Source organism: Nerophis ophidion, linkage group LG03, assembly GCF_033978795.1.
Source record: "Nerophis ophidion isolate RoL-2023_Sa linkage group LG03, RoL_Noph_v1.0, whole genome shotgun sequence".
In the NCBI taxonomy this organism is placed as follows: domain Eukaryota; kingdom Metazoa; phylum Chordata; class Actinopteri; order Syngnathiformes; family Syngnathidae; genus Nerophis; species Nerophis ophidion.
Genome location: NC_084613.1, coordinates 31591562 through 31607979, shown reverse-complemented (window position 1 = coordinate 31607979; position 16418 = coordinate 31591562). Strand labels below are relative to the sequence as shown.

The following is a 16418-nucleotide window of genomic DNA, read 5'->3' as shown; positions in this document are numbered from 1 at the left end:
AAAGCGGATCCAACACAGCAGCGAGAGTCCTGTTCACAGCGGAGGCGGATCAGCAGCGCAGAGATGTCCCCAGCCGATACACAGGCAAGCAGTACATGGCCACCGGATCGGACCGGACCCCCTCCACAAGGGAGAGTGGGAACTTGAAGAAAAAGAAAAGAAACGGCAGATCAACTGGTCTAAAAAGGGAGTCTATTTAAAGGCTAGAGTATACAAATGAGTTTTAAGGTGAGACTTAAATGCTTCTAGTGAGGTGGCATCTCGAACTGTTACCCGGAGGGCATTCCAGAGTACTGGAGCCCGAACGGAAAACGTTCTATAGCCCGCAGACTTTTTTTGGGCTTTGGGAATCACTAATAAGCCGGAGTCCTTTGAACGCAGATTTCTTGCCGGGACATATGGTACAATACAATCGGCAAGATAGGATGGAGCTAGACCGTGTAGTATTTTATACGTAAGTAGTAAAACCTTAAAGTCACATCTTAAGTGCACAGGAAGCCAGTGCAGGTGCGCCAGTATAGGCGTAATGTGATCAAACTTTCTTGTTCTTGTCAAAAGTCTAGCAGCCGCATTTTGTACCAACTGTAATCTTTTAATGCTAGACATGGGGAGACCCGAAAATAATACGTTACAGTAGTCGAGGCGAGACGTAACAAACGCATGGATAATGATCTCAGCGTCTTTAGTGGACAGAATGGAGCGAATTTTAGCGATATTACGGAGATGAAAGAAGGCCGTTTTAGTAACGCTTTTAATGTGTGCCTCAAAGGAGAGAGTTGGGTCGAAGATAATACCCAGATTCTTCACCGTGTCGCCTTGTTTAATTATTTGGTTGTCAAATGTTAGAGTTGTATTATTAAATAGAGTTCGGTGTCTAGCAGGACCGATAATCAGCATTTCCGTTTTTTGGGCGTTGAGTTGCAAAAGTTAGCGGACATCCATTGTTTAATTTCATTAAAACACGCCTCCAGCTGACTACAATCCGGCGTGTTGGTCAGCTTTAGGAGCATGTAGAGTTGGGTGTCATCGGCATAACAGATTATAGTAGTAGTATCAATCAAATATAGTCAAAGAGGAAATATAGAAGATTGTCCAGAAGAGTGTCCATCTTGTAGACTATGTCCTCCCATTTTTATTGTTGTTACCAGCAGTCAGTCAAGTTTATTGTCAATCCTTCACATGTACAAGACATACAATGAATCAAAATTACGTTTTGTTAATGTTTGTTGATGTCAAACATTACAGGGAGACAGAACAGGACCGCTGACGGGTCAGCCACTTACGGCGCCCCTTGAAAATATTTGGGGGCGGGGGGTGAGTTAAAAGATATTCAGTCCAAAAGGCTGAAAGGAGTGCCTGGCGACCCTTTCAGTGGAGGACGTGAAGATATCCACTTATTTGGAATTATTGACACCAGGACATCTGCTGTTTGGATTAAGCGTAGCTCTGGTTTGTCAACAAATTGAAGGTTGTAAGCAGTCTTCAAAGTACCCTACAAATGATTGGAGGGTGCGGGCAGAACTGTGGACACTTGTGATTTGGATAACATCGGACTGCCTGCCCTCCAGGATGAATTTGAGGACCAGTAAAAGACAATTGAGAGTGAAAAGCTAATTTTATTTTCACTGGCATACAAAACATTCCAACTTGGATTGTTTCCCTGGCTTCGAGACTCTCCCCAAGGACGGTGCGGCAAAGACACAACAAACTCCCTTCTTGTCTCTCGTTGACACACACCTGTTGTTGTTGACTTTGGACTGACTGGCGGTTGCAAGGACACCAAGGTCACACACGCATACCCCACGCCCTTGATGCTTTAATCCCTTAGGGGTGATGGACGGCTGGGCAGCACTTAGATAGCAGCAGCCTGCCTCCGTACCCACCGCCAACCTTTCTTCCATCAGCGTTCCTATTCTGTAACCCTGTACACTGTTTGTTTGTCTCATCTTGAACGGGTTTGAGCTGAAAACAAAGTTTTGTTGTGCTTGTGCAAAGACAACAAAAAAATACCTTTGAAGGCCGCCAGCAACTTCCAATTAGTTGACAAACCAGAGCTACACTTACTCCAATCAGCAGATGTCCTGTTGTCATAATTCCCAATAGGTGGACATCTTCATGTCCTCCACTCAAAGGGTCGCCATGCACTCCTTCTCCCAATATTCTGTTGTGTCCAGCAACAACTGCTCCGTCAAGACAGACAGGTTCCCCCAAAACCAAGATCTTGTCAATTTTGTTGAGAGGCCAGTTAATGAGTCCCAATGTTTAGATTTGGAGAGCAGTGCAAAAAGAGGCAACAAGAAAGTTAAGACAAAACAAGCAGGAGAGATAAGGGAGAGGGAAGGGGAGTGTCTGCCCTCGATCAGAGCCAGTGAGAAAGATTCCCCTGAAACACCACACTATCATTGTCATACACATACATGTAATAATCACTAAAGGAAGAGTATGTGAGTTCCCAGCAGAAAAGCAACTCACCAGCTGTCCTACAGGACCAGTCTAGTTGGTCCTGGGACACACACTGACAGCTTCAAACACCAACCTGTAGGACACATAGAACATATGTCACCCCTCCAATATCCATCTGTATTCAATGTTACTGATATCACTATCCATCTAATATTAATGTTACTGATATCACTATCAATATCCATCTAATATTAACATTACTGACATCATTAATATCCATCTGATATCAATATTACTGATGTCAATATCCATTTGATATCAATATTACTGATATCACCATCAAAATCTATCTGACATCAATGATACTGATATCACCATCAATATCCATCTGATATCAATATTACTTATATCAACATTTGACTGATATCAATATTACTGATATCACCATCAATATCCATTCGATATCAATGTTACTGATATCACCATCAATACCCATCTGATATCAATATTACTTCTATCAATATCCATCTGATATCAGTATTACTGATATCATCATCAATATACATCTGACACTGTCCTATGTCAATATTACTAATATGAGGATCAATATCCATCTGATACTCTCATTTATCAATATGACTAATATGAGGATCAATACACTCACATGTAGTTTAAGTGTGTGTGATGAGGAAGATGCTGAAAGTGCTTTCATAAATGCTGGTGTAGATTTTGCAACCAGACTGCAACGTAACCCGGAGGTCGTCTCCCACCTTCAGTTCCAAAACCATGCTATTGGTCGTCATGCCCCATTCACCCTTGTTGTCTTCATATACTCTGATCATCTCGTCTTGGTTGTTCTTCATCACAGATGCAACATTTTTTCCTGATGGTACACTGCAGGTGAGGGTGATGAAGTAGAGACCCTTGATGGGGGCTGTGAAAACACCTGCAGGAGGACCATCATACAATTATTATTAGTGCCCCCTAGTGGTACTGATTCAAAGATCTAGTATGTGTGCCCCACAATAGTCTGTACCACTCTTACAGGAAATGCTATGCTAGTTATTTATGACATCATACCTGTGCTGTTGTCATAGCCGTCACCTACGTTGATCATCACGCACTTGTAGACCAGTACTTGATTATCATTACTGGACACAAAGATTTCATCTTCTTCATCATCCAGCGTCGCTGAGAAGGCCACGGCAGTCTTGGCTGCAGGATGACACATGTGGTGTCAGGTCAATGGTCAACTTTATTCCTATCAATTACTTACCTTCTTCTGCTGCCTTCTTGTCCAGCATGTCCACAATTAGTCCAAGTCTCTGCAGGAGAACATGTTCATGATCAGTTTGATCCATTTTTCTCATTTATAAAAATGTTGTTGTTTTTTTACCGTAATTTTATTTTTGTTGTTTGCAACTTCTGCCATCTGATGTTTCATTTGGTCCACACTTTCTTCCAGAGTCTTCATCTTGTCCGCAAGAGGTGTGATTTTCTACAAGAGAAAATTATCTGGGTCTGGAATTTCCGGTTGAGCATGGTTGGTGTAGGGCGTGCTTAACAGAGGCTTTTGACCTTTTTTATATTTTATTGGCATTCTTACTAACTCCAGCCGGCAACTCTATCATATATTTTACTTACCTGTCGTGTGTATTTTCTTGCCTTCAAATTCTGCGATGTCTCACTGAGGGAAATATGACAAGCAAGGCTGCTCTAGGCCTCGTAAGTCTCCGGATCCAGATATTATGGAGGAGTCAATCATCGGCTTGGCCCTTTTTAAGAGGATAAGTCAGACGATGGAGGGAACGCGAGCCAGCATCCTTGACAATTTTATAGCCGTTGTCAGGGGAGTGATAGCGGCTGCCAATGAGTTTTTCGACAGCATTCTCTCGTTCCATAGTAGAACCATCGCTAATGCTAATACTAACAAGCCAACTAAACTCCGCACTGGCGTGAACAAGCTAACTGCCACTGTGGATCTCCTCTTTAAAAATGCGATGCTCGGGACCTCAGGCAGTGTGCAAGTAAGAAGATTCTTTACTGGAGTAATGTCTGAGTTGTAGGCTTCCACTGTCCAACTGAGTACAGAGCTCAATTATTGCAGGAGGTCCTGAAAGTTGGCAACAAGCCCTTGCTCGAATGCGCTCACATGACCATACCCAAATTTTTGCTTCCACCATCGCTGAGGCCGCGGCTCGCTTGGCTTGTCAGTACCTGTCAGCTGCTTTGGGGTCCCACAAGTGAGCCATGCTCATTAGGATTCCTTCTTCAGTTTGACTGTCCTCTTTACGTCTGGTGTCCACCTTTGGGTTCGGGGGTTGCCGCCATTACGGAATACAGTTGAAGGTCTACCGGAGGCGCGAGTTGAAAATCTAGCGGACGGGAGCCTCTGCCAAACGTTCCAAGCTTACCCTCACTAAATGTTTGGGCCTGCCCAGTCTGTCCGGTATCCTTCCCTGCCACCTGATCCAACTCACCACCAGGTGGTGTTCAGTTGACAGCTCAACTTCACTCTTCACCCAAGTGTCCAAGACATGCGGTCGCATATCTGATGAAACGACTACAAAGTCGATCATCGACCTCGTGTATCCTGGTGCCACGAGCATTTGTGGGCACACTTATGTTTAAACATGGTGTTTGTTATGGACAAACTGTGGCTGGCACTAAAGTCCAATAACAGAACAGCACTCAGATCGAGGACGCCATTCTCCAAATCATGCCCCTCCAGGTTTCGCTGTTGATGCCAACGTGTGCGCTGAAGTCACCAAGTAGAATGATGGAGTCACCGGGGGGATGCCCTGCAGCACTCCCTCCAGGGTTTCCAAGAAAGCTGGGTACTCCGAACTGCCATTTGGCGCATACGTCAGAGCCCGTCCCCCAACCCGAAGGGGCAGGGAAATAACCGTCTTGTTCAACGGGGATGACTCCAACACACAGGCCCCAAGCTAGGGAGCTAAAAATAAGCCCACACCCGCTCATTGCCTAAGGAGTTTGGTTCCAGAGCCTATGCTGTGCATTGAGGTGAGCCCCACTATATCTAGATGGTTTCTTTCTACCTCATCAACAAGCTCAGGGTACTTCCCGGCCAGAGAGGTGACGTTCCATGTCCTGTCAACAACATTTGGCAACAGAGTACCGGGTCCACATAGCACCAGACTCTCATGGATCCCCCTGCAAGTGGTGGGTCTGCGGGGGAGGGTGGTTCCACGTCTCTCTTTCGGGCTGTACCTGCACTACCAAGAGCTAATGCAACAAAATGTTGTTCTTATTTGTACTGTAAAGTTCAAATTTGAATGACAATAGAAAGGAAGTCTAAGTCTAAGTACAACTCTAATATTCAATCCGAATATTTTCGCCTTCATCGTTTCACACAGCAGGACTGCCCCCTGAGCCCATTGCATTTTGCCTTTGCCATTGTGCCTCTGTCAATACCGCTTCATACCAACACGCTTTTTACGGACATACGTCACGATGTGCAGGTGAAAGTCTCTCTCTATGCAGATGACCTTCTCTATGTCTTGGACATCTCCGTCTCGGTTCCGGGCTGCCTTAAGTACTCTCTAAACTTTTGGCCATGAGTCCCTTTGCAAATTGAACTTGGCTGAAAGTGAAATATTTCCTAATGCGTGGGTTCCCTTCGGGTACTCCGGCTTCCTCCCACTTCCAAAGACATGCACCTGGGGATAGGTTGATTGGCAACACCAAATTGGCCTTAGAGTGTGAATGTGAGTGTGAATGTTGTCTGTCTATCTGTGTGGGCCCTGCGATGAGTTGGCGACTTGTCTAGGGTGTACCCCGCCTTCCGTCCGATTGTAGCTGAGATAGGCACCAACGCCCCCGCGACCCCAAAGGGAATAAGCGGTAGAAAATGGATGGATATTCTGCTGAGAAATATTCTGTGCAAAATTTTCCCTCACAAAGTTTTACTGACTTGGATGTGCAGTTCACACATACGCTTGCAGAGCTTTGTAGAGCCAACTTTGTTTCACTGTTGTTAAGAATCCAGGGAGACTTTGATCGCTGGTCCTTACTTATTTTTCAACAGTGGCTTGTGTCAACTCTTTTAAAATAAATGTACTTCTGCCATTTTCCTATTTGTTCCAGTAAATACCAGAAATTCTCCCTCAGTCCTTCTTTCGTAAATTACATACTCCGATTTTAGATTTCTTTTGGAGTTAAAAAAAACTCACAAGTTACGTAAACAATATTTGCAGAAACCTAAATTGTTGGTAGGATTAGCACAGCCAAACTTTAGATTTTACTACTAAGCCAGCAACATTGGATATTATTAAATGTTTGTTGCAATATGAAGCATTTGATCCCAATCTGTTGGGCCTGGTTATGGATTCTAACTCAACTAAACCAGTATCTCTTAGGGCAGTGGTTCTCAAATGGGGGTAGGCGTACCCCTGGGGGTACTTGAAGGTATGCCAAGGGGTACGTGAGATTTTTTTTTTAATATTCTAAAAATAGCAACAATTCAAAAATCCTTTATAAATATATTTATTGAATAATACTTCAACAAAATATGAATGTGAGTTCATAAACTGTGAAAAGAAATGCAACAATTCAATATTCAGTGCTGACAGCTAGATTTTTTGTGGACATGTTCCATAAATATTGATGTTAAAGATTTCTTTTTTTGTGAAAAAATGTTTAGAATGAAGTTCATGAATCCAGATGGATCTCTATTACAATCCCCAAAGAGGGCACTTTAAGTTGATGATTGCTTCTATGTGTAGAAATCTTTATTTATAAGTGAATCACTTGTTTATTTTTTTCAACAAGTTTTTAGTTATTTTTATTTAAATTTTTTCCAAATAGTTCAAGAAAGACCACTACAAATGAGCAATATTTTGCACTGTTATACAATTTAATAAATCAGAAACTGATGACATAGTGTTGTATTTTACTTCTTTATCTATTTCTTTCAACCAAAAATGCTTTGCTCTGATTAGGGGGTATTTGAATTAAAAAAATATTCACAAGGGATACATCTCTGAAAAAAGGTTGAGAACCACAGTCTTAGGGCCCTGTTTCACTCTCCCATCCACTCATCTACTTTCGCTTTTATAAAAAAAAAAACATCATAAAAACCTCATTCAGAATTTGAGTTCAGTTGGTGCTATTTTGGCATACAGACTATTTCTATTCTTGCACCAACCACTGCTAATCATGCCTTCCTCCCTGTTTTGTCCAGAGTGCCTTTTTAAGAAGATCAAGTCTGGGGATTAATTAACATTAAATATTCATACATAGACAACACTTTTACCTTTTTCCAGAAACTTTGCGATAAATTTTCACTTCCTAATAAACACTTTTTTAGATTTATACAGATCCGCAGTTTGGTTTGTAATTATTTTTTCCTAGGTTTCCAAATTTATTGACTGACACAGTCATAGATGTTTTTTTGACACCACTTCCGGCTTTAAAAGGATCAATCAATGAAGTCACTTTGCAAAGGTGACTTAGGAGAGACCCTGTCTGAGGAGAGCTGGACAGAGATTTTAAGTAGAGTCCATAAGTCTTATATTTGTGCAAGACATCGCCTTATTCGTCAATCCATCCATCCATTTACTACCGCTTGTACCTTTCTGGGTCGCGGGGAAGCTAATATATGGTACTCATTATACCAAGGTCCGGCTATTGGTATCATGTGATCATGTCAACAGTCTCTAGCTAACTTCATACATATGTTTAGGCTTTGTCCTTCCCTCTGCAGTTCTTTTTAATACTTGGTATTTGGTAATTGGCAAAAAAAATCTAACCAAATCCTCCAAGCAGACTATTTAGGGTAGCACCTCAGCCATCTTCTCTTTGCAAATCCAAAAAGAACTTGGTAGCATTCATTGCTTTGTCGGCTCAAAGACTCATTGTGCTAAACTGGAAGGCTACAACGCCTCCTTGCCACACCCACATGATTAAACATATATTATTTTCTTAAATTTGATAAAATTCGGCTGACATTGAACGCTTGTTCTGCGAAGATTTAGGAAGTATGGGGTGCATTCCTAAAATATGTAAAATACACTGATCTCAACTGATTAAAAAGTTATGGAAAAGTAGTTAATGGATGAGCCTTTTGTTTGCTTTTGTATATTGCTGCACCTTGTTGGCACATTCAGGAGTGCAGTTGTCTGTGGCTTCACGTCAATATTTGCCTGTACTTATTTGACTGATGCAGGTGTTTTTTCTAATTTCATATATCATTTTTGTGGGTAACTTGTTTGGGGGAGACAAAAAAGAACATTTGATACGTGTTCATTGGTATTTCTGGATAATATATGTAAAAAATCCAATAAACAAATGTTTAAAAAATTTAAGAAAATGATCACGGTCAAACCTGAGTTTTTTTTTACCTCAATTTCCTTTTTGTTTGCAGCTTTCATCTTGTCCAGACGTTCTTCCAGAATCTTCATCTTAGCCAGAGGTTTTTCCTGAGTCTTCATCTTGTCCATACGTTTTTCCAGAGTCTTGATCTTGCCCAGACATTCTTCCAGAGTCTTCATCTTGTCCAGACGTTCTTCCATAGTGTTTATCTGATCCAAACTTTTTTCTTCCAGAGTCTTTATATTGTCCACATTTTCTTCCAGAGTCTTTATCTTGTCCAGACATTCTTCCAGAGTTTTCATCTTGTCCAGACATTCTTCCAGAGTCTTCATCTGGTCCAGACGTTCTTCCAGAGTCTTCATCTGGTCAAGACGTTCTTCCAGAGTGTTCATCTGTTCTAGACGTTCTTTCAGAGTCTTCGTCTGGTCCAGACGTTCTTCCAGAGTCTTTATCTGGTCCAAACATTCTTCCAGAGTCTTCATCTGGTCCAAGCGGTCTTCCAGAGACTTCATATGGTCCAGATGTTCTTCCAGAGTCTTCATCTGGTCCAGACGTTCTTCCAGAGTCTTCATCTTGTCCAGACGTTCTTCCAGTGTCTTCATCTGGTCCACAAGTGGTGTGACTTTCTACAAAAGAAAATGATGCGAGTCAGCTTCATCCAAGTGTAAAAAAAAGTTTTAACCTCATTTTCCTTCAAGTTGTATGTAGCCTGTGCATGCAAATTTTATCTAAATATTACACTTTTTTATATTAACTATTAGACTTATGTTATTAACTATTATACTTGTCATGTTATCAACTATTGCACTATTAAAATAAAACGTGTAGTAGTTAATAACATAAAAAGTGTAATAATTATTAACATAAAAATTGTAATAGTTAATAACTTAAAAAGTATAACAGTTAATAACATAAGAAGATTAATAGTTAATAACATAAAAAGTATAGCAGTTCATAAAGTAAAAGATATAACAGTAAATAACAAAAAAAGTACAACAGTTATTAACATCCATCAATTTTCTACCACTTATCCCTTTCGGGGTTGCGGGGGGTGCTGGAGCCGATCTCAGCTACATTTGGGCGGAAGGCAGGGGCGGTTCTAGGCATTCTTATATGAGGGGGCAGTCAGAAATGTGAAGGGGGCATCATGTGTACACATCATGCTCCAGCACTTTTTTTTCTGTGCTTATAGTAACGATGCTTTCTTCATTGAAATGGGTCTTTAGCTATGTGACCAACCCCAACCTGGAGTAGTGGATTGCACTTTGTCAGGTCTCTACCTTCAGACCTGTCCAACTTGGGTGTCCCACCTGAAGACTAAGCTCCTGCTGGTATAGCTCTTACGGTCACTGAGGCACGCAAACCCCCTGACCACAATAAGGTGGCAATCCCTCAGGGGGGGAAACATTAACAGCGCTGCCATATTTCCGACAGGGGAAACAGAAGCAGGCGTCTCGCACCACAGAATACTCTAGCCATGGTCGTGTGCGGTACCAGGCAGGATTGATTGATCTTAATGTTGTACCAAATGCACGCTTTGGGTAGCCACCCAGTATTGGCTGAGATGGTGCGTTGCCATTTAAGTCACTGGGTAGCTGAGCAGGCTGCTTTGGGGGAGCGCTTGTTAGGGGGACGGAGGGAGCTGGTGCAGGAGAAACCGTGCTTGCTGGTGCTAAAGGTGCAGTATTGTTAGCTGCTGTTCCTGATGTACTAGCAGTAGCATCATTGCTACTACTACATGCAGGAGCGGGACTAGACTTTTTAAATGCTCTGAAAAATGGATGCATTACAGAGCATTAACTTTCTCTTTGTGAGCTGCTGGAAGCTGCAGCAGAAAATAAGTAAGCTTGAACAACAACAGAAAAAACCCGCTGTGATTACATGAAGAAAAACAACAACAGTACAGGACTACAGCCTGGGGGGGGGGCTTTACGTAGGGGCCTGTCAGACACAGGTCACTTGTCTTCAGTTTGTCACATGCAGTGGACGTGGGCACTCATCTGGGCACAAAATTCATTCACTCCAATGTATGTGTGTTGCCCACTTGCTTGTAAATTGATGAAAACGGCTGTGTTTTTGTTTTTAGGTGTCTTGGTCATATCAAATGAAACTTGTAATTTGTTTATTACAAAATGTAGATTAAAACATTAAAGGTTGACTATGTTGAATTACAAGAAAAACAACAGAAAAAGAATTCCAGCAGTCGATTGCCAGACCGTTGCTAAGTAAAACGGGCCGTTGCTAGGGACTCCGCTCTGAACAGAGGACAGCAGAGGAGGACTGCTAAGCAGGATATATACCTTATGTTTCATTTTTACCGTCATTAACAGCATCATAAATGACTTGTAGCTTGTTACAGGGACAGTGGAGGCTCTCTGCCTTCCAAACCACTGCTGCTCAGAGCCTCCACTGTCACTGTTCTCGTCAAGTTGTTAAAAAAAAAAGAAAAAAGAAAAAAAAAAAAAAAAAAAAAAGGAACTCCGTAGCACCGAAAGTCCGCGACAATAAACGTGTTTATGACAGATAAGACTACACATATACACCCATCCTAACAAGTATATGATAAATGTAGACAACTTTTCCTTTTCTTTTACTTTCATACTGCAACAGTGATTGGATGTTTACTGAGGGCTGAGGTGTGTGCGCGGGTGTGTGTCTGCTGCGCAGCCTGTGGAATGGTGAATACACGCACAGCGGAGGGACGGATGCGAGGGAAGCCGACACTACTATATCGTGTGTGTCCCTTTTTCGGCTGATTTTTCCGCTAGAGCAGATAATTTTGTCAACTTGTAATGTAGTAATTTTGTGAGTTTATTAAAATTTGCTTTCTCAAATTTTGATTTGAGGGGGTAAGACATTTATTTAAGGGGGCTCTGCCCCCTCTTGCCCCTGCGTAGAGCCGGCCATGGCGGAAGGCGGCGTACACCCTGGACAAGTCGCCACCTCATCGCAGGGCCACCACAGATAGACAGACAACATTCACACTCACATTCACACACTAGGGCCAATTTAGTGTTGCCAATCAACCTATCCCCAGGAAAGTTGATTGGCAGTGGGGGGAAGCCACAAAGTCACGGGGAGAACATGCAAACTCCACACAGAAAGATCCCGAGCGCAGGATCGAACCCAGGACCTTCGTATTGTGAGGCAGACGCATTAACACCTGTTTCACCGTGCTGCCCCAGTTAATAACATAAAAAGCAAAATAGTAAATAACATAAAAAGTATAATTATAACATAATAAGTGTAATATTTATTAAATAAATAAATGATAAATGGTTGTACTTGTATAGCGCTTTTCTACCTTCAAGGTACTCAAAGCGCTTTGACACTACTTCCACATTTACCCATTCACACACTGATGGAGGGAGCTGCCATGCAAGGCGCCAACCAGCACCCATCAGGAGCAAGGGTGAAGTGTCTTGCTCAGGACACAACGGACGTGACGAGGTTGGTACTAGGTGGGAGTTGAACCAGTGACCCTCGGGTTGCGCACGGCCACTCTCCCACTGCGCCACGCCGTCCCCATTAACATAAAAAGTATAATAGTTAACATAAAAAGGGTAATAGTTAATAACATAAAAAGTATAACAGTTATTAACATAAAAATTACAATAGTTATTAACATAAAGAGTGTAATAGTTAATAACTTAAAAAGTGTAATAGTTAATGACATTAAGTATAACAGTTAAACATAAAATGTATTATAGACAATGACATAAAAAGTATAATTGTTATTAACATAAAAAGTATAATAGTTAACATTAAAAATGTAATAGGTAACGACATAAAAGTATAATAGTTAATAACATAAAAGGTGCAAGAGTTAATAACATAAAAAGTATTATAGTTAATAACATAAAACATGCAATAGTTAAACATAAAAAGTCTAATAGGTATTAACATACAATTACAAAAGTTAGTAACGCAAAGTGTCATAGTCAATAACATAAAAAGTAGAATAGTTAATAAAATAAGAAGTATGCACATTGGTAAGTAGTCAACTTACTTTTGTAAATAAAGTAATTAATATTAGTGAGTAGTCAACTTACTTTTATAAATACGGTAACTGACATTAATGAGTACTCAACTTAAAGTAATGTACGTACATGTTTTATTTTTTTTTGAAAATGTAATAAATCCATCAAAACAATACACAGCAAAACCATAACAATGCAATCTAATTCCAAAACCAAACCCGACCCAGCATCACTCAGAACAGCAACAATAAACAGAGAAATTGAGAGGGCACACAAACACGACACAGAACAATCCAAAAGTAGTGAAACAAAATACAATATTATCAACAACAGTATCAATATTAGTTATAATTTCAGCATAACAGTGATTAAAAATCCCTCATTGACATTATCACTAGACATTTATAAAATAAAATAAAAAAAATTAACAATAGTGTCATAGTGGTTTACACTTGCATCACATCTAATAAGCTTGACAACACACTGTGTCCAATATTTTCACAAAGATAAGAATAGTGAGTAGTCAACTTACTTTTATAAATAAAGTAACGTACATTTATTAGTAGTCAACTTAATTTAATAAATTAAGTAACTCATATTAGTGAGTAGTCAACTTAGCTTTATAAATATAGTAACGTACATTTGTGAGTAGTCAACTTACTTTTATAAATAAAGTAACACATTAGTGAGTAGTAAACTTACTTTTATAGATAAAGTAGCGTACATTTGTGAGTATTCAACTTACTTTTATGAATAAAGTAACTCTCATTTGTGAGTAATCAACTTAATTTTATAAATACAATAATGTACATTTGTGAGTAGTCAACTTCTATAAATGAAGTAACCCACATTGGTGAGTAGTCAACTTACTTTCATAAATAAAGTATCTCACATTTGTGAGAGGTTAACTTACTTTTATAAATAAAGTAACTCACATTGGTGAATAGTCAACTTACTTTCATAAATAATGTACATTTGTGAGAATTCAACATACTATTATAAATAAAGTAACTCACATTGGTGAGTAGTCAATTAACTTTTATAAATAGATTAACTCACATTTGTGAGTATTCAACTTACTTTTATAAATAAAGTAACTCCCATTTGTGAGTAATCAACTTAATTTTATGAAAACAATAATGTACATTTGTGAGTAGTCAACTTACTTCAATAAATGAAGTAACCCACATTGGTGAGTAGTCAACTTACTTTCATAAATAAAGTAACTCACATTTGTGAGAGGTTAACTTACTTTTATAAATAAAGTAACTCACATGGGTGAATAGTCAACTTACTTTCATAAATAATGTACACTTGAGAGAATTCAACATACTATTATAAATAAAGTAACTCACATTGGTGAGTAGTCAACTTACTTTTATAAATAGATTAACTCATATTTGTGCTTTTATAAATACATTAACTCACATTTGTGAGTGGTCAACTTACTTTTATAAATACAATAATGTACAATTGTGAGTAGTCAACTTACTCTTATAAATAAGGTTAACATACGTTTTTGAGGAGTCAACTTACTTTTATAAGTACAATAATGTAAATTTGTGATTAGTCAACTTTTTTTTATAAATAATGTAACTCACATTAGTGAGTAGTCAAATTTGTTTTATAAGTACAATAATGTACATTTGTGAGTAGTCAACTTACTTTTATAGATAAAGTAACATACATTTGTGAGTAGTCAACTTACTTTCATAAATAAAGTAACTCACATTTGTGAGCAGTCAATTTACTTTTATAAATAAAGTCACTCACATTGGTGAGTAGTCAACTTACTTTCATAAACAATGTACATTTGTGAGAATTCAACTTACTATTATAAATAATGTAACGCACAATGGTGAGTAGTCAACTTACTTTTATAAATAAAAAAACTCACATTTGTGAATAGTCAACTTACTTTTATAAATACAATAATGTACATTTGTGAGTAGTCAACTTACTCTTATACATAAGGTTAACATACGTTTTTGAGTAGTCAACTTACTTTCATAAATACAATAATGTACATTTGTGTGTAGTCAACTTCTATTAATAAAGTCACCCACATTGGTGAGTAGTCGACTTACTTTCATTAATAATGTACATTTGTGAGAATTCAACTCAGTAATTTAAATAAAATAACTCACATTTGTAAGTAGTCAACTTACTTTTATAAATTAAGTAACTCACATTGGTGAATAGTCAACTTACTTTCATAAATAAAGTAATCTACATTAGTCTGTAGTCAACTTACTTTTATGAATAAAGTAACTCACATTTGTGAGTGGTCAACTTACTTTTAGAAATAAAGTAACTCACATTTGTGAGTAGTCAACTTACTTTTATACATAAAGTAACTTTTGAGTATTGTCCAGTGAGGTGAGTTTTCAGAGAAGATAACTTGTGTCATTGAGTGCATCACCGTGGTGAAGAGTTGCCTCATGTTGACTCTAAGCTCACTTCTCCATCATGAATTCCTAACTTTACTCATTTTCGAATACACTTTACGAAGTTTTCACTTACTGTCCTTTGGCCCGACTGCTCCTTTTTTCTCATCATGATCTGCGCCCGGCTTTTGGTCAAAATGATCCACTCCTTAAATTGCTCTGATGTGTCGAGCTCCAACTCCAAGTCGTGCAGTGAACTTAGTAGTTCTATTTCACGGTCCAGTTTGATCAAGCTTTGCTCCTTGGTGGACAACATCTCCCGCAAAGTGCTCATGATGGCAACATCTGGTTCATTTTTTTCCATTTCTGAGTCGATATGATCAATTATTCTCCTAGCAGAGCGTCTGATCGCGTTTCGCTTTTGTTTGATCCTGTCCGCGTCCCTGCAACAATCCTCCTCCGCTGTTCTTGCAACTTCATTCTTCTGGGTGCTCATCGTGTCCCGGATATTTGGCAGCAGGAAACGAAATATGTCTGCACCGGCCGGCACTTCCAGGAGGAGACAGAGTCTGGCTTGGCGAGTTCTTTCTATTCAAAGCGTCGACGTGCACTGGTTCCACACAACTGCGTCTGTCTTTTCATGCGCAATATGCACGTCATCTTGTTAAATACGTTTCAACACTCACAGAGACGGCCCACACAGACACGCCCAGAGCAGTGCTCCTCACCCAAGTGAAATAAAGTTTTTTGTGATGTGTAAATCAATAATCCATCCATCAAAACAAGTTGAAAGTAGGTTTTAAGCAGCAGTTATGGAAACAAATAAGTCGAATGTCTCGACTACGTCCATGCGATATTTTCAGCAGAAATAATATGATCTAATCAGTGAATGCAAACAAAAGGTGACGTGTATCTAGGATACTTCCTCGTTTTTGAAATCGATAACTTTGCAACGGTTTACGGTTTTATGGTTTCCTGTTTCCTGTTTGCCATGAGTGACTGATCGCTGTTGCCGCAAAAAAAGCAAAGTATTACCTTGCTATCTGTGTTTCTAATTATTTTACAGCTTTCTTTATTCCTTCCCAAACATACTTAATAGTCTTATCTAACTTGCAAACCACCCGCTCGCCGTCTCGTCGCCCCTTTCTCAGCTAGTTGGCTGCCAAGCTAACAAAGCTAAGCCCGGTGCTAATGAATCTGCTCCCACATGTTGCAGCCACTTGTCCGAAGAGAGCAAGAACTCGACTACAACTCTAACTAGCCCAGTTTGTATTAGTCCTAAGCGGCCTACAAGCCACGGTGAACCAATTTAGAC

At 39.6% G+C, this 16418-nt stretch overlaps 1 protein-coding gene across 3 annotated transcripts in view; it reads right to left on the bottom strand.

The window, feature by feature from the left end:
• Positions 1–15758, bottom strand: part of LOC133549464 (trichohyalin-like) — a 16113-nt gene extending 355 nt beyond the window's left edge. Inside the window, exons 1-7 of one of the 3 annotated variants that reach the window (XM_061894901.1) lie at positions 15240–15758; positions 8766–9362; positions 3800–3901; positions 3680–3728; positions 3484–3618; positions 3174–3349; positions 1–2536 (exon numbers count right to left, since the gene is read on the bottom strand). The exon at positions 1–2536 is cut by the window's left edge and continues 355 nt beyond it. In XM_061894901.1, coding sequence (XP_061750885.1) covers positions 2525–2536; positions 3174–3349; positions 3484–3618; positions 3680–3728; positions 3800–3901; positions 8766–9362; positions 15240–15599 — 1431 coding nt within the window. In that variant the 5' untranslated portion in view covers positions 15600–15758 and the 3' untranslated portion in view covers positions 1–2524. Of the gene's footprint in view, positions 2537–3067; positions 3350–3483; positions 3619–3679; positions 3729–3799; positions 3902–8765; positions 9363–15239 lie in introns of all 3 variants that reach the window. The other 2 variants (XM_061894902.1, XM_061894900.1) reach the window with 2 other exon arrangements.
• Positions 15759–16418: the final 660 nt, after the last annotated feature.